Below are 22,450 nucleotides of genomic sequence, written 5' to 3'. Positions count from 1 at the left end.
AACTTTAAATAAAAAGTTACATATTAGTTCGTATACTTCTCTACTATCTAAGGAGAGTAAATGGGTGATGTTTATGGGAGTCTGAATTTTAAGTTCTGATAGTTTTGAATACAGCTGATCTGTTTCATACCTATGTTTATCGCACTTAAAAAGAATATGGTTGATGTCACATTGTGATATATTATCGCATGAGCACACCCCAGAAGGGATAATATTTAACTTAGCCAAGTGAGCTGGGAATGCACCGTGATTAGTTTTCAGTCGTGTAATTGTGGCTGTTAACTTCTTTGGCATTGCATATTTGAAAATATAGTCAACATCTTGTGGCAAGGTAGGGTGGATAGTATAATATTGATTATTTGAATTCGTTGCTATGTTTTTCCATTTTTCTTTCCAATTTATAAAAATTTTGTTATAATAATGTTGTTGTAAGTCCTCCAATGTAAATATGGGAATATAGAGTCCAACATGGGTCGCATCTTTAGCAAGCTGGTCAACCAGTTCATTTCCCTCGATACCAATGTGACTTTTAACCCAAATAACTGTAATATCTTTACTATATGTTTTATTTTTAATAGCACAAAGAATATTATTTCTTTTATGTTGAGTCATATCTGAGTTTAATCCTTTAATGACCGATAATGAATCTGATAATATTACTGCTTTATTTAAATTGTGTGAATCTAGCCAATCTAATGCTTTTTCGATAGCTACCGCTTCAGCAGTATATATTGAACAATGTGATGGAAGTTTAATTTTCAAAGATTCGCTTTTATGTGGAATGTAAACAGCGCAACCTGTGGCACCATCCTCTTTTTTGGAACCATCGGTATACATTATTACGTGATCATTATAGTCACTCAATATGGATCTAAGTAAGACAAAGTTTATTTGTGGGGATTCTGTGTACTTTGGTATAATGACTTTTGGTTTATTTAATGTTACCTGAAAATTAGCTTTATATATTGGTAATCTTTTTTCTTTGCCATAGATATTAGGATACTCATTAGTTTCTAAGAAAGCATCAGCAAGTGGAGGAGAATTTTTTATGCGCCAGTATTTATTTGAGAGGTTTTCAATAGATAACTCATACAGTTGACTAAGTAGATTATTATTATTTAATCTTAGCTTCAGGATATGTTTAATTGCCATAATTTCTCGACGATTTTGAAGAGGTATTTCATTACTTTCAGCAAGTAGTACAGGGCAAGGAGTAGACTTCATGGTGCCCAAGCATATTCTTAGACATTTAAACTGAATGCGGTCTACAGTTAATAAGTTTGTGTTACTGGCGGCACCATACAGAATGCAACCATAGTCTACAATAGATCGCACGTAGGCTCTGTAAAACATCAATGCAACTTTAGGGTCAGCGCCCCATCTTCGATTAGTAACACATTTAAGAATATTAATACCTTTTTCACACCTACTTTTTATATATTCCACATGTTTTGACCATAAGAGTTTGGGATCAAGAAGAATGCCAAGATATTTGTATTCTTTGACAATAGGTATATCATATCCAGACAACTTTATTTTGTCAGGCGTACGAATCCTATGTCTAGTGAATATCATTGTGGCTGATTTGTCAGGGGAAATGGTCAGTCCATGATTTTTTACCCAGTTATTAACGTTTTGCATGATGGATTCCAGAGCCTCCAGGCAGTCAGTATACGAGTTACGCTCTGTATAGATGCATATGTCATCAGCGTATTGGATGCAATTGATTGTGTTGTCAAAAATGCCATGAATACTTGCTGAAAATATGTTGAACAATAACGGACTTAAAACTGATCCTTGTGGAAGACCTGTATGAGCAATTCTAGGACCGTGTAGTTGGTTTAAATGATCTTTAATATATATAACACGATTATTATAAAGATGAACAATATTAGTCGCTATATTTTGAGGTAATCCTATATCATATAGTTTTTTGTGTAAAATGGATAAATTAACAGAATCATATGCCCCTTTTAGGTCTAAAAACAAACAAGCAAGATAATTGTTTCTGGAAAACGTTATTTGAATGTCGGTAACTAAATGTGATATTGCATCCAGTGTACCAACACTAGCCCTAAATCCATATTGTGTACTTGGAAGGATACTATAATGTTCTACAAGCCATTCTAATCGAGTGTTAATAAGTCTTTCAAATGTCTTGCATATGCAAGACATTAATGATATCGGTCTGTAAGAAGAGGAGAGTGTTTTATCTTTATTAGGTTTAAGAATTAAACAAATAACTATTTCTTTCATATGATCCACATATCTTCCATTGAAAAGCCAATCGTTGAAAATTGTTAGTAAACTTTGTTTAGCTATAAGAGGTAATTCATATATTATGTTATAAGTAATTTGATCGCGCCCCGGAGCCGAGGACTTTGAAGACTTAAGTGCAGCCTCAAATTCTATCATATCAAAACTTTCCTGGAAAATATTGTATTTACTAGTTTTATTGTTATCCTGAATAGGAAGGTCAACATATGGCGGAGCAAATTTGTCGAGCAACTCTTCTATTAGTTCATTTGGCAGGGGATATCGTCTTGTACGGTAATTTTTATTCACTAGTTTATTAACAAAATTCCAAATTTTACTGATGGGAGTATTTTTGTGTAAAGTATTTACAAAGTTAATCCACGAACTTTTTTGTTTGTTTGTAAAGAGGAGTTTACTTTTGGCTTGAATTTGTTTGTATTTAATATAGTTTTCAAAATTTGATGCTTCAATGTATCTTTTGTATGCAACTTTTCGTGAAATGATCATATTTTTGCATTCATAATCCCACCAGACTGGAATTCGAGATTTTGGCTGAAAGGAATTTTTGATATTCATAGAAAATGAGGCAGCATCGTCAATTGTCTTTAACAGGAAGTCAAAACGTTCCGCTGAAGTGATATTATCGGTTATATTTTCGGATAATGTTTTTTCTATATGGCCTTTAAAGATATTCCAGTTTGCTGAAGACTCTTTCCATTTGGATGAAGGAATTATTGTACATGGGTGATAGTCCAAGTCGATGGTGATTACTATAGGTAAGTGAGTTGAACCCAGAGTATCGGAAACAGGATCCCATGTGGTATATCCAATTAGATTTGGTGTAACAAGGGATAGATCCACCATTGATGGAAGTTCATTAGGTCTTGTTACTTTGGTCGGTCTACAGTCGTTTAGCAGAACTAAATTACTGTTATCAAGTGCGTCTACTATACACTTGCCCTGAGCGGAATCCTTCAAGGAACCCCACCTACTGTGGTGTCCATTGAAGTACCCACCAATGACAACCCTACCACTAAATTGAGTTAAAAGCTTTTCCCAATCTCTATTATTGACTATCACTTTGGGTGGTTTATAAATACAAACGATTACCAATTTAATTTGTTCTATAAAAACTGCACACGTTTCAATACCTTTATTAAAGTTTTTCGTTACATTAATTTCAGTAAAACAAAGGTTATTTGATATGAGGATGGCTACACCACCGTAACCATCAGGTCTATCGCTTCTGATAACGTTGTAACCTGTTAAACCAAAATTTTTATTTTTAGAAAGCCATGTTTTATTAAGCAGAATGACATCAACAACATTGTGCTCGAGATAATTAAGTAAACTAGGTTTATGTTTATTTATAGATTGACAGTTCCACTGCAGTATGTTAAATGTCCTGTTGTTCCCCATCGCTTTCAATATCTGTTAGGTTGTTCAACATTTTTTCAATTTCTTCTTTTGTATTTTTTTGTAAGTTAGGTAAAAATATTTTAGGGTTAATTTTCTTGATGATATTTTCTATCAAGGCTGGAATTTCATTGATTATTTTACATTCTATTTTTTCTTTATACGCCATATACGCCATCCGTTTTTAGTTCTTACTTTTTTCATTATTTCATCTATAATCAGGTTAAACAATAGAGGCCTCAGGGAATCTCCCTGTCTTGTCCCATTGCCAGCTTCAATAGGATCGGTTAGTTCTTCTTCTACTTTTACTTTTATTGTCTTGTTTTGGTAGATTTTTTGATCGTTTTGATTATGTCTAGAGGTATCTCACTTGCGTACACTAAGTGAATAACGTCTTTTTATTTGATCCGGTCAAATGCCTTCTAAAAGTCCACGAAACATAGATATGCCGGTTTTTTCTATTCTAATGATTTCTCTTGCACTTGCCTCACTATAAATATAACGTCGGTGCAAGATTTTAATGACCTAAAACCTTGTTGTTCTTTTGCTAGTGGTATAATTTCATTTAGTTTATTTGTTTTCACTTTGGTTTTTAATTTTAGTGTTTTGTTTAATAAATTAATTCCTCTGTAATTTTCCGGATCCGATTTATCTGTTATTTTGAAGAGGGGTATTAGGATGCTTGATCTCCATTCTTGAGGAATTCTGTTCTGTTCTATTATTTTTTGGATTACTTTTAATAGTTTGTTCAGTATTCTGTCCTCTCCTGGTGATTTTCTTTTTTTCTAATTTCCTGAATGCTTCCTTAACCCCTCTCTCCTCAATATTTATTTCTTCGTTTGTCGTCACCTCTGGTGTTGGTGGTTCATTATTGTCACCTCTAGCAAATAGGGATTGAAAGTAGTCTACCTTTGTTTTCTTGTAAATGTGTTTCGTTTTTATTAATTCGTTCATATCTTTTGTTTGTCCTCTGATCATTCTCCATATTTTCCGTTGTGTTTCGCAAAAGTCGTGTTTCATCTGTTTTAATACTCTGGCTCTGGCTCTGCCAGTCATCATCATCTTTGGCTCTACAGCCCTGTGTGGGTCTTGGCCTGTTCAAGAATTAGTCTCCATTCCTCTCTATCTTTGGCCCTGGCTTTCCAATTTCTGACCCCTATATTTCTCAAGTCATCTTCGACTTGAGTTTTAAATCTTAATCTTGACCGGCCTCTCTTCCTGGTTCCTACTGGCTCTTGATAAAAGCTCTGCCAGTATTCCCTTTTTATTTGTCTAACTAAAGTATTCGTTTCATTTCTTATTCATTTATAGTGGTTGTATGCCAGTTGTGTCTGTTGTGTTCTGTATTGTAAAAGGGCTTTTTTCTTTTCTTTACATTTTGTCTTCACTTCCTCAGAAGTCACGTCAGAGATAGAACGAAATAAGCAGGAGACGGATCGAAGATACCCCTTTTATGACCACCAAGTTCAGCCAAGTAGATTAAGATCTCGGAAAAGATTTCATTTGGTAGATCGCACCTCTCATCTTCTCCAGACAAAAGGAGGTACCTAGAACATCCTCTTCCTCATTGATATTTCGTTTTACTCTCACTTTTTTCTTTTTTCATGTCATCTTATCATTTGTCAGAAGACGATGGGCTATCTGATTGGGTGTGACTTTTGTCAGATTGGATGCCGGGGCAGCGGGATTGTTGCCAAGATTCCGAATTAATTTCCAAGCGCGTCTGCTGTTTTGTTTCTTCTTGAATAGTCTTCATATAGCTGCTCGTATCTTTTAAGTAGGAGTTTAGATTCTTCATTTAGCCCCGCTATATATTTGGTTCGGCAACTTCTAGGAATATATTTTTGTGATATTTGTTTTACGATTTGTACAAATTTATCGTATGAATCAGAGCTCGGTTCTAGCTAGGAAACTTCTTGATCTCATGCTTCAGCGAATTTTTCCCATTTGCTTTAGTGAAATTAAACCTTCTGTTGAAAGGAACAATTTCGTATCTGATTGCCGCGTTCAAAAAGCAAGTTATTCTTCTGTGCTGTGTTGTTGGGAGGGCGCTTCCCACAATTTTTGTCACCTGGTCTTCAATCCTGTCGCTGACAAATATATTGTCTGATTTGTAACCTCTGCGCCATCTTCGGTTGTTGAAAGACGCAATCTATTTTGGATCATGAATAATTTGAGGTTCATGTTTTTAGCCCAATTTTCTAGTTCTTCGCCATAGGAGTCCGTTTTGTTATACCCCCACGCGATACTGTGACAGTAGAAGTCCTCCAGTATGAATTTTATTTGCTGTGATTGAAAGTTATCCGGTTCTTCAAAAACCATGTATGTATATATGAAAAACTATATAATATGTGTATATGAAATAAAAACCATATATTAGGGCATTAAAACACAAATTAGGCTTTTTACGTCTAAATCCGAATAGTAGAACGTTATAACAGTTATTTCAGTATCTCTACTTCGTCAGGCGTTCGAGTTGATTCCGATTCAAACCAAAAAGTCTAAATAATGTCTCCAAAATCCTTCCACTTTCAGTGGTTCGAACACAGAGGTGCTACCTGCTTTAGTGGCGAATAAATAAACAATTAAATAAATTGATAAATTGCGTTAGGCTTTCACGGCCATCGTCTAACTTATTAAACTGTTTATTCGGGCTGTTGGGCCGTTGTCTTCTGTTGAGATTTGTTCTCGACGTTTCGCCAACACTAGGGGTTGGCATCTTCTGGAGATGTTGATGCTTAGCTTGTAAGCAGAAACTGACGACGCGTTGTACTACGGAGGCAATATTTATAATTCCCACTGGCGTGTCGTTGTTTATAGTAGCTTTTCTATCTCCGTGTTTGGCGGGAAGGGCGTTTGTGGATTTTAATACTGGTATCCATGTTTTGTTGATTTTTAGTCCTTCTTCTATCCTATTGAAATTGTTTGGGTGCTTGTATATTTCCACCGCTTCCCGATATAACCGTGGGTAGTACTGTGAAGTTTTGTCCAGCATCTGTGTTTCTTCAAATAGTATTCGATGTTCTCCGCTTCCCAAAGCGTGTTCGGCAACGGCAGATTTGTCGATATGTCCTAAACGACAATGGCTTTTATGTTCATTTGAATATGACGACTAACGCGTCGTCAGTTTCTGCTTACAAGCGAAGCATCAACATCTCCAGAAGATGCCAACCCCTAGTGTTGGCGAAACGTCGAGAACAAATCTCAACAGAAGACAACGGCCCAACAGCCCGAATAAACAGTTTAATAAATTAAATAAATTATTTTCTGTCCACCCTTCCGTGGAAATAAGCTAATATTAGTCGCTTTTAGCCAAAGCTTGCTATTGCTCTGATGAAATAAAAGCCATATTCAGTGAAAGTGGGAAGATTTTAAAGAATTAATTAGGTTTTTTGGTTTAAATCGGATTCAGCTCGAACGGATGACACAATATACTGAAATAAGTGTTACTAATTTGTATTCCCATGCCATAATATAGGGCTTATATTTCATCAAGTATTAGCAAGCTTTTCCTAAAAGCGACCAATATTTGCAAACTTTGACGGTCAGAGGCAAGAAAACAATTTATATAATTGTTTAGTTCTTTGCCCCCAGCAGATACTGAAACAACTGTTATATCGATCTATTGAATCTGACTCCTCAGACGTGTGCCTGTCAAATAAGTTTGACTTAATGCTATAATATATGGCTTTTACTACTACTACTAAGGATTTCCACAGTTTTCACTGTCTTCCTTCACTCAACCGTTTTCTCCAATTTTCCCTGTCATTCCAGTCTCCATCTCGCAGGGTTCTTTTCTCCATAGCCTCGTCGATTTCATCTCTGAATGACCTTCGGGGTCTTTCTCTCTTTCTTCTTCCAATCGGGCTCCATTCTGTGATTTTGTTTATCCAGCGTCCTCTGTCCGCTCTTCTGACGTGGCCGTACCAGGATAGTCTCTTCTCCTCTATATAGTCGATTATGTCTGATTGCACTCCCATTCTCCGCTTAATCTCTGCGTTTTCAATTCTGTCTCTTTTTGTAAGTCTACAGCTTCTCCTCAGGAACTCCATTTCTACTGCTCTTATTCTACCTCTATTTCTCTTGTTTATTGTCCAGTTTTCGGACCCATATGTCAGGATACTTCTTGTCAGGGTATTATATATTCTCTTTTTTGTCTTTATCGTAATGTTCTTATCCCGCAACACTGAGTTTAGTTGTCTTATACAGTTTCTTGTTTGTCTCAGTCTGTTGTTTATATCTTCTTCTGTTGTTCCCTGGTTCGATATTATGGTTCCTAAATACTTGAATTTATCTGTTCCATTTATTTGTCTTCCCTCGTCTATCTCTAGGTTTCTCATATCCTTGTTTTCTGTTGTTAGGTATTCGGTTTTCTCTAAGTTTATTTCCATTCCGTTGTTTTTATATTCCTCTTCTAGTTTTCTGAGCATAAAGCTGAGATATTCTTCATCTTGTACGATAACTACTTGATCGTCGGCAAAACTTAAGGTGTATAGGTATTCGTCTCTTACTGGTATGCCCATTGCTTCGCACTTTCTCCTTCATGGTTTGAGTGTCTTTTCCAAGAATATTTTAAACAGAGTAGGGGACGTAGCACAGCCTTGTAGAAGTCCTTTTGTCGTCTTAAATGGATTGTAGGCTTTATTTCCACATTTAGTAGCTACTTTGTTTTCTTTGTATAGTGCTTTAACTGCTTTTATTAGTGTTTGTCGGATTCCGAGATCATTCATTGCTTCCCATAATTTGACTCTAGGTATTGAGTCATATGCTTTCTTTAGATCAACAAAGGCCAGATGGACCGGTCTACCTTTTGCCATTTTCTTCTCTATCAGTTGTTCTAATGTGTACGTATGATCTAGGCATGATTTTCCTACTGTGAACCCTGCTTGGTCTTCTCCAATTTTTCCTATTATTTCAGTTTCTAGTTTTTCCTTAATAATTTTCCCGTAAAGTCTACCTACCGACGATATTATACTAATTCCTCTATAGTTTTCACATTTTTTCCTGTTTCCTTTTTTATGTATGGATGTGATGTATGCTTGTGTCCATTCCGCAGGTATTTCTTCTCCATTTAGTCCTCTTTCGAACTTTCTATGTAGCATGCGGAATAACTTTTCCGTTCCGTTTTTAATTAGTTCGTTTGGTATTCCTTCGGGTCCTTTGGCTTTTTTGTTCTTCAATGTCTTGATTGCTCTTTTAACTTCTGCCAGGCTTATTTCTATCTGGTCGTATGTCCCATTTCCTGCATGTTCTATATTCTCTTCCTGAAATTGGGGACGGTTTTTTGTAAGTAGTTCTACGTAGTATTCTTGCCACTCGTTTTCACTAATTTTGCCGATCTGGGTTTTCTCTGTCTTATTTCGTTGAAGTGCTTTTAATATTCGCCATGATTCTGAATTTCTCGTTCCTCCGATATGTCGTTCTATCTCTGTGCATGCTTGTTCCCATCGTTCGTTCTTTTCATTTGTTACTCTTTTCTTTACCTCTCTGTTTTTCGCTCTATATAGGTCTAAGTCTTCCTGTTTTTTGGTGTTTAGGTATTTTATGTGTAGTTTTTTCTTTTCTTTTATGCATTTCAATGTGTCTTCCCTTAATTTGATATTCTGATGGGTGTTTCTTTGGTCGTCTTCTCCAAGAGCTTCCAAGGCCGCTGAAATCAGGCAGGTTTTTATGTGTTCATGCATTTCATCTAACGTGTCATATCTGAATTCTTCTAGTTTTTGGTCTAGTCTTCTTTTGTATAAATATTTTATTGATTCTTCCTGCAATAGATGTAATTTGAGCCTCTTTTCGTTTATTGTCGTTCCCGTTGTAACAATCGATGTATGTTTTTGTTTTGTCCAGATATAGGGGAATTCCATCCATGCCACCACAAGTTTGTGATCTGTTCCACACTCTGCCCCTCTTTTCACTCTGGTGTCTTTCACTTTGATGGAGCTTTTGTGGTTCATGATAATGTAGTCAATAATGGATCTTATTTCATCATAAATCATATATGGCTATCATATATATCATTTCATATATGGCTTTTATTTCATCATAAAAATAGCAATCTCTTGCTAAAAGCGACTAATATTTGCATATTATATATATATATATATATATATATATATATATATATATATATATATATATATATATATATATATATATATATATATATATATATATATATATATATATATATATATATATATATATATAATTAGTTACCAAAATTAAAAAAGAAGCATTAATGTTAAAATAAAATCAGAAACAGGGCTTCGCAGGTATTGATTAATATTATAGAAAAGGATGTTAATTGCCAATATTGGCGTCAAATAACTAATAACCCCAATCATGCATGAAAACTGCCGAAGGCACGTTGGAATATGACCTATATACTCTCGGTGAACAAAATTGTATATTTAAAAGTAGACTTAAAGCGGTTTACAACATTATTTTTACGAATAGATTTTAAGGCAGAAAAATTCTTAACTTAATCTATATTTTATATTTTAACCAATATGGGTTAAATTCTAAATGTTAAGTTAAAAAACTTAAAGCACGGTACCCAAATATAGAAAGATAAAAAGAAAATTTGTTTATTGAAAAGTAAATAAATGGAAATTTGTAAATTTTATCAAAAAATATAAATTATGTACCACATGTATGTTAACCACAAAATTTACAACTAATAACAAATTTTTAATAAAGCAGTAAAAAATTAAAGGCACATTTCTTTAATTAAGACCTTCTTCTTCTCCTTGCGCCGTCTCCTTTTGAAGGTTGGCGATCCAAATGGCAATTGTAGTTTTGGAAACTGCTGCGCGAAAGATCTCTGCGGATGAGCGGTCGAACCATCTCCTCAGGTCTTTCAGCCACGAGTTCTGGCGTCTTCCTACTGATCTTTTGCCCCGTACTTTTCCTTCCAGTATAACTTGAAGTAATTCATATCTTTCGCCTCTCAGCACATGACCCAAGTATTGCATTTTCCTCTCTTTGATTCTTCTTCTTCTCATTGCGCCATCTCCTTTCGAAGGTTGCCGATCCAAATGGCAATTGTAGTTTTGGAAACTGCTGCAATCTCTTTGATTATTCTTAGTAATTCTTTTTGTTTACACATGCGATGAAGTACCTCAACATTATTAACTCTTTGTACCCATGGAATCCTCAACATTCGTCTGTATATATACATCTCAAAGGCATCTATTCTTTTTTCTATTTAAGACCAAAGCAGATAAATCGTATTGTAAGTCTTCTTCTTCTTATAGTGACGTCTTCTAACTTCATCAATCCATTCCCTATCTTTTGCAATGCAAAATATCTGTTTAACACTAGGGTTAGTCCAATCTCTGATATTCCTCAGTCAAAATTTCTTATTTCTTTCCAAGCCTTTTCTTCCTTCTAGTCTTCCTTGCGTGATGATATGTAGTAGAAAGTACTGATTGTTTCGACACTCTATATTTTCGTCATTCGGGATTTTTAATATTTTTACTGTATGTAATTTCATAAGGACCTGGCGCTTTACCCCTTTTAGTTGCTTGTTTTACCTCTGATATTAGGATTTGTATATTTTCGTTAGTTGGTAAGATGTCATTTATTTATGACAACAAAATTTTCTTTCTATTTAATTGTATGGTTATTGGTGTACATATATTCTAAGTATCTACAAAAAGTACCTAGGTAAATTTTTTAATTTCATACTGAAATGAATACTAAATTGCTTAAGTTCAATATGATTGGACGCTTCCCCACCCTTTCACTCGACATAAGAGGTCTATTGTGGCTCATCTCTAGGTGAAAGTTGTCTGTACATTTCAGCCTTTTTAATAAAGCTATTAAGGTTTACTTTTACGAAATCGTAAAGTTGAATTTGATAATACTAAAATGTGTTGAGCCTAATCGAATCCGTCACTGGGATAACGTATTCGGCCATCTCGTCATCATCGTAATAGAGTATGCAATTCGTATTTCTGTCATATATTGTTAGTGTGCCCCTTAAGGTGACAGTGTCTCAATAAGGAAACCTACGATAATTAGCAGATCATCTCTATTTATTCTCATTAATATTCAGTAGATATTTGGATCTCCTCGTCGACGGTTCTTATATAAAAGCCTACGAATGTTTAAGACCATTTATTTTGGATCAGTGATTACGTTTTATCCATTTAATACAGTCCAATATTGTATTATTGGCTGTGCTTTTTATTATTCCAACGAAATAATCTGGGCCTATAAACGTTTCTTTTACCCATCTTCGAGGAAAAACATTTTTTTATCGATATCTTCAATACTATAATCATTCAATATATCATAAATATCTTTCTTAATACAATATACGCTCTGGATTTTATCCCATTTGAGAAATACAGTACTTTAGTTGAGAGGAACACTAAGTTGCCAATTCGGCTTGTTCTGGTAACCCAAGACTCCTGAATGAGTGCTACATATTATAATGCAGCCTCATTTGCAAATCTTCTGCCAGTGGTATATGAAGCAGCATGTCGAAGATTCGCCTGTATAAATGAAATTATTGTTTCCTCTCATATGGATGACCGCAGGTTGGAACAGAGTGTGTTAAATCTGGTTCCCAACTAGGCTTTTCTCCGTTAGCAGTCTTTGTCTGGTCTCATCGCGCTCACCTCACAATAATTAGCGGTCACAACCGGACATGAACATGACTTCCTCTCCATTTAGTCGCCTTTTCCGACAAGCAGCAAAAAAACTGTTAAGATATTCTTCTTGAGTGGTCTGTGCTCCATAGAGGGAACATACCACTAAAAAATTAAATTTGTATTTGTCCACTTTGTATTTATTTAAAAATAATTGTTTGCTCATAAATGCAAATATATTGTTTTTGTGCTTAGATAAGATTTGCAGTGTCAATGTTAAACACCTATTCACACTGTAAATTTAAATATAAAAAAATTTAATTTTGGTAGTTTTTAATATAAAATCAAAAGCTTTATTTTCAACGATGTAATTTCAATACAAATTCCTACAAAACAGTATAATTTTAATAGGCTTAATTCCAAAATTGTTTCTTATGAATCTGATGATTTATTACAATGGAACTAGTAGATTTACCACATGTAACATGCAGTATCATACAACTTAAAAGTCATTAAATGTATTTTTTTATATTTTTATGAGCTTAGATGAAAAATTAATATAATTAACATAACCTCAGAAAACAGAATATTGTATTATCCCTTGTTTACTATTTCAGGATACCTCTCGCAATGAGTTGTCATTGAGCAATGTCGCTGGGATATTCTACATCTTGATAGCTGGTCTCTTTATAGCCATGGCGGTAGCATTATTGGAATTCTGCTACAAATCACATTCCGAAGCAAAAAGAGCTAAAATACCCCTGAGTGACGCCATGAAAGCAAAGGCAAGACTAACAATCGGTGTAGGCAGAGATTTTGATAATGGAAGGGTAAGTAGTAAAACTTTAATGTACTTGGTTACAATTTTACCAGATATTAAAATTCAACTTATTTATTAATAAATTTAAATTATTTAAAATTTATACTTTGATTTAATCGCCGCTGACGGTTTATAAAATTCTGTATAGTATTTAACAATTCTGAGATAAAGAGAAATCATTTCACCAAATATTTATAACATAAGTATCAATAACATATAAAGACATATTTTACACGATGGACCAAGTCGAAGATACATAGTATAGATAAGTATATAGAATAATTTTTATAAAATCTTTCGACGCAATAATCCTCACTCACTTTCTAAATACATATGTTAAGTGTTGTAAGTGTAATAAGTTTCTGAGTATGTCGCCTGTGTGAGTCAATTTCAAATAGGTAAAAGAAATAAGAATAGAACTCATTCACAATTTATTCTACCACCAACAACCGGTTTCGCCTACTATAATTTGTTATAAATCTTTAGGTCCAATCATCAGGGATATTTTGTCCTTTTAAGCATTGGCTAAATAGTTAAACCAACATCTCATGTAATATTTTTGGTCCATACTTTACGTTTAGTATTTTCAAAGACACCAATAAACATACATGTGTATGCCAAGGGTCAAATAATCTTCTTCTTCTTAAAGTGCCTATCCGTTCCGGACGTTGGCGATCATCACGGCTATCTTCACTTTGCTTATTGCAGCGCGGAACAGTTCAGTGGTAGTCGTGTTATACCACTTTCGCAAATTTTGAAGCCAGGAAATGCGTCTTCTTCCCGGTCCTCTCTTACCATTTACTTTCCCTTGGAGAATCAGCTGGAGAAGGCCGTAACGGTCAAATAATAGAACAGGTAAATTCCATAAAATATTTGGGAGCAAATATCAATAGTCAGTGTAATCAAAAAAAAGAAAACCTATCAAGAATCGAACAAGCAAGGAAAGCATTCATGAGCATGAAAACATTTTTTACAAGATCAGACCTTAGTATGCACCTTAGAATCCGAATGATCAGATGTTACGTTTTTTCTGTCTTACTGTATGGCTGTGAAAGTTGGACAATGGACTCTGAAATAGAAAAAAGAATAGATGCCTTTGAGATGTATATATACAGACGAATGTTGAGAATTCCATGGGTACAAAGAGTTACTAATGTTGAGGTACTTCGTCGCATGTGTAAACAAAAAAAATTACTAAGAATAATCAAAGAAAGGAAAACGCAATACTTGGATCATGTGTTGAGAGGCGAAAGATACGAATTACTTCAAATTATACTAGAAAGAAAAGTACAGGGCAAAAGATCAGTAGGAGGACGCCAGAACTCGTGGCCAGAAATCTTTCGCACAGCAGTTTCCAAAACTACAATTGCCATTTGGATCGCCAACCCTCGAAAGGAGACGGCGCCATGAGAAAAATACTGTACCTACTCAATTGGGATGTCTCCAGGTCCTGCTGCTTTACCATTTTTCGATCTTTTGAGGACATCGCCTAACTCTCCGGTTGTTATCTCAATTATTTGTGGATGTTCGAGTATTTCCTCTATTTTGATGTCTTGGAATTTACATCTATCCTCTATCAGTAAGACCTTATAATGGTTTTTTCACTGTTTCAGATCTATTAACTTTAAGTAAGATTTTTCCTTTCCTTTTCTCCATAGAGACTTTATCACCTTCCACGCTTGAATAACTCTTGTTCCACCCATTTTTTGTTTAATGTTTGTCTTTATACCGCAAAGCTTCACTTGGAGCCTCATGAATGCATTTTTTAAGTTGCTGGTATAATTCTTCCGCTGATATATTTTCTCGATCCACATTTTCTAATTTTGTGGCCAGTCGTAATTTGTAAAGAAATTTCGTTGAATATTCTTATAAGCTTTCTAGGTTATAGTTAGGGGCTGTTATTTCTTGTACCTTTTTTATATTGTGTACCTGAGTGTTATTGTTTTTGCGATAGTTTACTATCACGTTGGCCATAAGTAAACGATGGTCGGATCTACATTCTGATACACGGTACATCCTTACGTCAATTGATTTCAGCTGGAAAGTTTGACGTTGAATTATATAGTCGATTATTGAGCGCAGATTCGTAGTAGGTGATATCAATGTAAATTTGTGATGTCTCTATGTTGAAAAAATCTATTCATAATTTTGAGAGACATTGTTTCACAAAAATCTTTAAGACGCATTGGGTTGTCATTGGTTATTTGTTCCCCATATCTTCCAACAACTCTGTTTTTTTGTTCTCTACCTACTCTACCGTTTAAATCTAAAGATTTTACAGTTTTATTTAACTTCGGAGAGTATTTCATTCATCTTGTTGTGGAAATCGTCTTTACCATCTGGATCTGCATCTTCATTTGGGGCATACACTCCGACAATTACGATATTGTGCCCATTCTCTTTCATTTTTAGTATTAGCAGTTGTTCATTTACTTTAGTCCACGATTTAATATTGTTTTTAAAATTTTTTCGAATGGAAATAGACTCCTCTCTTAGCTCTGTTATCTTCACTCACTCCACTGTAGATATGTATATATTCTCCTATTTTTTCATTTCCTTTTTCCTTTTTTTTTGGTCTTAGTGAGAATAAATATACTTATTTTTCTTTCTGCTAATTCTTTGAATACTTCTGTTTGTTTGCTTCTAAGTCCTTGTACATTCCATGTAGTAACCAATATCCCTTTCGTTTTCCGTTGCATTAGTCGTCTTTATTTTGGTCCATCGTTTGTATTCCGAGGCTTTTGGTCGAAATGTTTAGCATTTATTTCTTTTGACAGGGTATTATTTGCTAGCCCATCGCCTTAACCGTTCTCCTTTATCCAGGCTTAGGACCGACACCGGTATTTACTGAGCTACTCAATCCATCCAGCACTTACCGGAGGCGGAATTTAAAAGTAAATACCAACTGAAATATATGAATGACAGACAGCTGCCATTTCGTCATAATTTTGTTTAGGTAGAAAATGGACAATACTGTAAAAAAAAAATGTTAGTATGAAGTAGATTTGAGTAATTATAGTTGAAAAAAATAATGAAATAATACTGCCCTGCTTAGTAAAAACGTCCGATTTACAATTTTTATTTTTTCTCGATAGGTAATATTTCTCTACTATTAGACCTTTATCATCTTTAGTAGTATTAGTCAGAAAATCCTTTCTGCCTACTAAAATCGTACAAAATCATAAATTTGATGGTGGTTTCTACAACTAACAGCCGTTGTGCTTAGAATATTCATCCTATATGCTGAATACTTAGTTAAATCTTCCTGTCTGCATCAAATTGTTAAGATAGCACTTTTTGGCTTTGTAAGTCATGTTAAAATCATTCAACTGGTAAAATTAAAGTTGACCTAGCCCTTATATGAAGTATATAACTAGAGCAATTCCGGGAAGTCATGTGAATACCCGATCGCAATCTCATATAGATATTTGATATATAATTAAACGTAACAATTTTTGTTGATTTTATTTTTATTTTGTGACGCTTATAGCAAGCAGGCTAATTTGGTAATACTAGTATACAGTGTAACTACTGTACTTTTTGATTGGCTGTGGTAAGTAAAAATAAATATAAATAATAATTGAGTAGTAATTTGCTGATGCAGAAGTTGAATTTAATGCAGCAGAATCTTCTACAGCTTCAGAAAAAACACTCAACCCGGTGAGCATAAAATTATATCAACTAACAAACATTTTTCCAATAATATTAACAAAATATCATGTAGATATCGATGTTGCAGAAGAAACTTTGCCTTTTATTAAGCAGCTACTTCAGTGATTCTCAACCTGTAGGGCCCGCTTCCCTAGGGGGTGGGATTTTACTAGTGGTACACAATTTAACAGGTACAGAAGGACTGACTAAACTGACTCGACTAAGACTGGTCACGGTCAGAACTGAGGACTGAGAAGGGGAGATGCAGACAGACAGACGATCGAGAATGTTCAAAATATCGGAACTTCGCGCGAAGAAAGGCGATCGGTGTTGCCACATATCAATTATTTTTTTATTCTTGGTCACCAAACTAGCAATTCCAGCACTTTAGGACTTGCGAGGAAAAAAATTCTAATCGGCGACAACCTTTCAAGCCGTTTTAGTCCCAAAATTGTAACCGAGTGTTTAGAACATGATATCTCATTTATTTTTTTGCCGTCAAATTCTACACATATGAACCAGCCTTGATGTGCCTTTTTTTCGCCCTTTAAAAGAAGCATGGCAAAAAATTCTTGAAAAGTGGAAAATGGGTGAAGAAAGAAGGGCAGCTACTATACCCAAAGATCGCTTTTCTCATTTTGTTAAAGAGTTGATGGACAGCATCAGACTCAACCAAGAAAAACGTTTTATATAAAAATCTGGTTTTTGAAAATGAGGGATCTACCCGTTAGACCGTGATCAAGTCCTAAACCGACTCCCTAGTGCCAACACTGCAAATGTTTAAGAAGTGGAGGAACATATTAGCAATATAGTGGTTAATATGCTGAAATCCATGAGATATTCTGATACTCCTACACAACGACGAAAGAGAAAGAAGGTCGCCGCAGTGGCTGGTAAAAGTGTAACTGGAGCAGACTTTAGAGAAGAAGAAAGTGACGACGAAGAGCTTGATTCAGATGCGCATAACGACAAAAATATAGAAGAAAATGAATCGAGTGAAGATGAAGAGATCGTTAACAGAAGTGAAGGGAAGGTCGAATCAGATAATGAGATGAATATTCCTTTACGCCAGATTGCTGAAAATCAAAAACTTGGACAGACAAATGTTCCTATTCATAGTTTTTCCTACAAAGGTAGAATGTTTAAACATGTTTATCCCGTTTCCAAAGAGTATATTCAACTATCAGATTGATTGCTGGTTGCGTTTTCAATCAGTTTTAGGAAAAACGAAAGATTAAAGTATTATATTGAAAAATTTTTTAAAACCATTGATGAAAACGATAACATTTACAAAACTTTTTTGAGGCATCGCCAAACCGAGCAATCCTCAGGGTTTATTTATGAATTTCCCACGAAACCAGACGTTTGCTATTTCTCTCTTGACCAAGTTGTTGGTAAAATTCATACATCTGATAACTCCGAGCTGCCCAGCAGTTCAAATAGGGAGATTCTTAAATTTCCCACAACCAAAATGATCTTAACTAATGTAATCTGTTATTTTTACGAAGATTTTGTTGCGAGAATTAACGCAGCAGATCTAGATTTAAGTTAAATTTTTTTTTTATTTGTTCCTACACATGTAATTTTTGTTCCTGTAGCTATAACAGTACAAAAGTTATGCTGTGAGAATTAATGCAACGCAATAGGGACTTTTGTGTTCCCTAAAGTAAGAAAGTTGTATATTTTTCTACATTTTCATACTTAATAAACAATATAAATTCCAAATTTGCAAAACAAAGCATTGTTTCCTTTCACCCCGTTTGGAGGGTGAATAGAAAAACACTATTTTTTTATTTTTTTTTTGGGAACCTTTTTCAAATGTGCTCACTAGGTTCTTAAACCTATTAGCCGAGACACACATTTTGCATATTTTTCGTGGCCGATTAGATAAATAGCAACCTAACGACAAAGCCTGAAAACCTCAAAACTGTTTCCATTGGCCCCGTTTTACTGTAGTATGGCAATTACTATCGGATAAGCATTGGACATTTGACCAGTAACTATGAAAGTCCGTTCCAATATTATATAAATTTTGAAGCAGGTGACGTAAAATACTGTAGATACTAATTATTTTCGTGAACTAAACTTGTAATATTAAAAATCGTAGAATCAAAAAAATAATTTAAGGTACCTACTACAATACTCTAGTATTTTATTCCCAACTGTGGTTAATTTAAAAATATTACATGGATGCCAATGCAGTTATGTATACGTTTAAAAAGCAAAATTACAACTTAATATAATTAACTTCTATTATGTTAAATTTGAAATATTTTATTTCAGGCTCAAAGCTGTCCACGTCATATGAATGTAGATTCAAAAAAAGTTCATATAAAACAACGTAAATCATCACATGGAATCATTATTCTTTAAAATTGGTATAGTCACATCATTTAAGATATCCCCAGCACACATCTCTATTTTTTCAAGAACGTTGTTATTGTTGTTTGTTCAGCACACCCCTTTATCCACTTATTTTAATCTCAATCCAAGAGAAAATTATTTTTAAGAGCATGTATCCTTTGTAAACCAATTTATAAAATTAAGAGATACTATCAAACAAACAACCATTTGTAAATTGGATGTAAAAATTTATCTGCTACTTTTTTCCCTAAATATACATTATATAAGATAAAGGTAGGTCAAATGTTTAACCATATGTGCTAGCAATAAAATAATTAACTGAAGTAGTCACAACTCTTTGAAGCTATAACATGAAAACCGATTTTTACCAATATCTCCTACCAATATTGTCCTAACACAAGCAAAACTGAAACCTGTCTCTTTCACCTGTCGAATCAGCTTGCGGGCGATACTCTCAATGTAACTCTAAATGATACAGCTATCAAACATAACAACAACCCCAAATATCTAGGCGTCACACTTGATAGAACACTCACCTTCAAAAGTCATCTTACAAACACAGCCGGTAAACTAAGAACAAGAAATAACTTAATATCAAAACTTGCCGGAACAACTTGGGGTGCTTCTGCAGATACTCCTCGGACCTCTGCTCTAGCTTTGGTTTTTTCAGTAGCAGAATATTGTGCACCAGTATGGCTAAATAGTGCACATACAAGCAAAATCGATGTCCAACTTAACCAAACCATGAGAATAATCACTGGAACAATAAAACCAACGCCAGTGAGATGGCTGCCTACTTTGAGCAATATTGCTCCACCAGATCTACGCCGTACAGCAGCATTAGTGAGAGAGTACCAGAAAGTTATAGCCAACGTACAATTACCAATACATCAAGATATCCCAGACATCTCAAAAGAGCACCAGCGACTGAGATCTAGAAATCCTCCAATACGATCTGCCCGAAAAATTGGTAATTCCTATGATATACATAGGCAATGGACAACAAGATGGATGCCAACAGTAGAATCGGACTATATTAAGATATCCACCCCAACTCAGGGTTTCATCGGATCAAATCTGCCCCGGTCCACTTGGGCAAGGCTTAATCGTATACGTACCGGATATGGTAAATGTGTTGATTCGCTGTTCAGGTGGGGTCGTGCAGAAAGTCCACAGTGCGATTGCGGAAAATCTAGACAGACCATAAGCCATTGTGTTTCAGACTGCTTGAATAGTGCCTACCGTGGAAACCTCCAGGACTTTGCGGAATGTTCCCCAGAAGCAATTGAATGGCTATGTAAATTGGACTTTAATATTTAGTGTCATTCATTCTGTCATCTTTAGTGTTTAAATAATATATTTAATATATATGTAAATATTATTGTATTTGTATATTTATCGTACTGAGAAAGTCCATACGCTAAATAAAAAACCAATATCTCGTGAATATTTCAACCTTCTTAAATACATGAAGGTCACGAACAGCACACAAATAGCGCCACCACAAGATCTGGTGACAGAAGCACACACATTTGAAAGGGGTCTAGGAGTTTATATATCTTCGAACATAACTAAATAACAGCAACCTAGTAAGCGTAGAAATTAAAAGAAGAATATACTATGGTAAAAAGCGACGAAGAACTGTTAGGCCGCTTTGAAAGAAGAATACTGGCACATATACGGAGGAGTAAAAGAAAGCGGGATATGGCGCAGGCGCTACAATTTTGAGTTATATCAATGCAATGCAACATCGTCCGGTCTATTAAAATTAATAGACTAAGGTGGCTAGGACACTAAGAATGTACACTGGTGACCCCAAAGACAGATATTATATCAAGAACCAGTAGGAACCAGGAAAAGAGGCAGGCCAAGATCTAGATTCAAAACTCAAGTCGAAGATTACTTGAGGAATCTAGTGGTCAGAAATTGGAAAGCCAGGGCGAAAGATAGGGGGAATGGAGACTAATTCTTGAACAGGCCAAGACCCACACAGGTTTGTAGAGCCAAAGATGATGATGAAACACGTTGTGAGGTCGTCTACTTTTATATGTAATTTTAAATTATCATATAGCTTTTCTACTATAGTATCTTAAAATTCCCATGTGCTTGAAAAGGAAGGTCTTTGATCATTGTGTACTACCAGTTCTAATTTATGGAGCAGAAACACTGACTACCAGAAAAATGATCAATAAGATTAAACAACATTGAGACAAGTGGAACAGAAAGCAATAGAGAGATCAATGTTTGATATTATCGTTCAAATCAAATAATTAGAAGAAAAACTGGTATTAAGGAAGCAGTTAAAAAAATTAAAATGCTAAGCTATATCTGTACAGAACATGTTGCCATAGTAAAAGATGGAAGATGGAACAAGAACATTTTAGAATGGAGACCTAGACACGATGTTTATCGTAATCGAGGATGCCCTCCAACAAGGTGATCGAACGACATCAATCACATCCAGCATAACTGGATTCAGGGTGCTCAAGTTTGGATGTATTTAAATTATTCACAGGAGGTCTATTTTCAGCAGCGGACTTAAAATGGCTAATGATGATTTATCTAAAAATTGTCATGATTTAGTCGTGTCTGACTCGACTCAAACTCAACGCAAATTAAAACATCTTTGTTTGCATGTAAGCAGCATTGTGTTTATACATTCAGACTAAACAGTGGGTACCTGGTTCTTAGGTGATTGCGCTGAGTGTTACTATGTCGTTTAGAAAACAGTTTGTTTCTAACATCATCGGCTTACATGAAATAGTCTTCTTCTTCTTGTAGCTCCTATCCGTTTCGGATGTTGGCAACCATCCTTTCAATCTGTATTTTGATATAAGGTTGAATGCTCGAATAAATGAACTTTGATCAAATAAAAGGCAGATATCGAGCACAGTTTATTAATTAAATCTTGCCCAAGTACTTTCGCTTCCTAGAGCATCTTCAGGGGCATTTCGTCGATTTTGGCCTATCCAACAATCATAGAATGTCATAAACATAAAATTCTACATTACATTACACTACATAAGGACAAACAGTTAAAAATTTTTAAAGTAGGCGAAGCTACATTATAATTGGCATCAGGAGATTGAATGATGACATGGCCAAACAAGGCTATCAATGCCATTCGTTGGACCAAAATCGTTTTGTGGTATTGCGAAGGCAGTAACAAGAACTGCTAGAAGAAAGTAATGATGGACTACTTCACCAAGACAAAGACAGGCGAAACAATTCATTACAGAATAATCGTTAAAATTTAGATTAAACCGAATAAGCAAAGACAAGAAAACAATCAAAGCCATAGTAGGTCTACTAACAGATCACTGTTAGATGAGATTGTCAGATGATGACC

General features: G+C 34.9%; 1 protein-coding gene across 1 annotated transcript in view; it reads left to right on the top strand.

The window, feature by feature from the left end:
- Positions 1 to 22,450, top strand: part of LOC140446088 (glutamate receptor 1-like) — a 114,101-nt gene that overhangs the window by 79,096 nt on the left and 12,555 nt on the right. The window contains exon 14 of the mRNA XM_072538617.1: positions 12,884 to 13,096. Within this exon, the coding sequence (XP_072394718.1) occupies positions 12,884 to 13,096 (213 nt within the window). The remainder of the gene's footprint in view (positions 1 to 12,883; positions 13,097 to 22,450) is intronic.

This window comes from Diabrotica undecimpunctata, chromosome 7 (genome assembly GCF_040954645.1).
Source record: "Diabrotica undecimpunctata isolate CICGRU chromosome 7, icDiaUnde3, whole genome shotgun sequence".
Lineage (NCBI taxonomy): Eukaryota > Metazoa > Arthropoda > Insecta > Coleoptera > Chrysomelidae > Diabrotica > Diabrotica undecimpunctata.
This window is presented reverse-complemented; position numbering and strand designations above follow the sequence as displayed.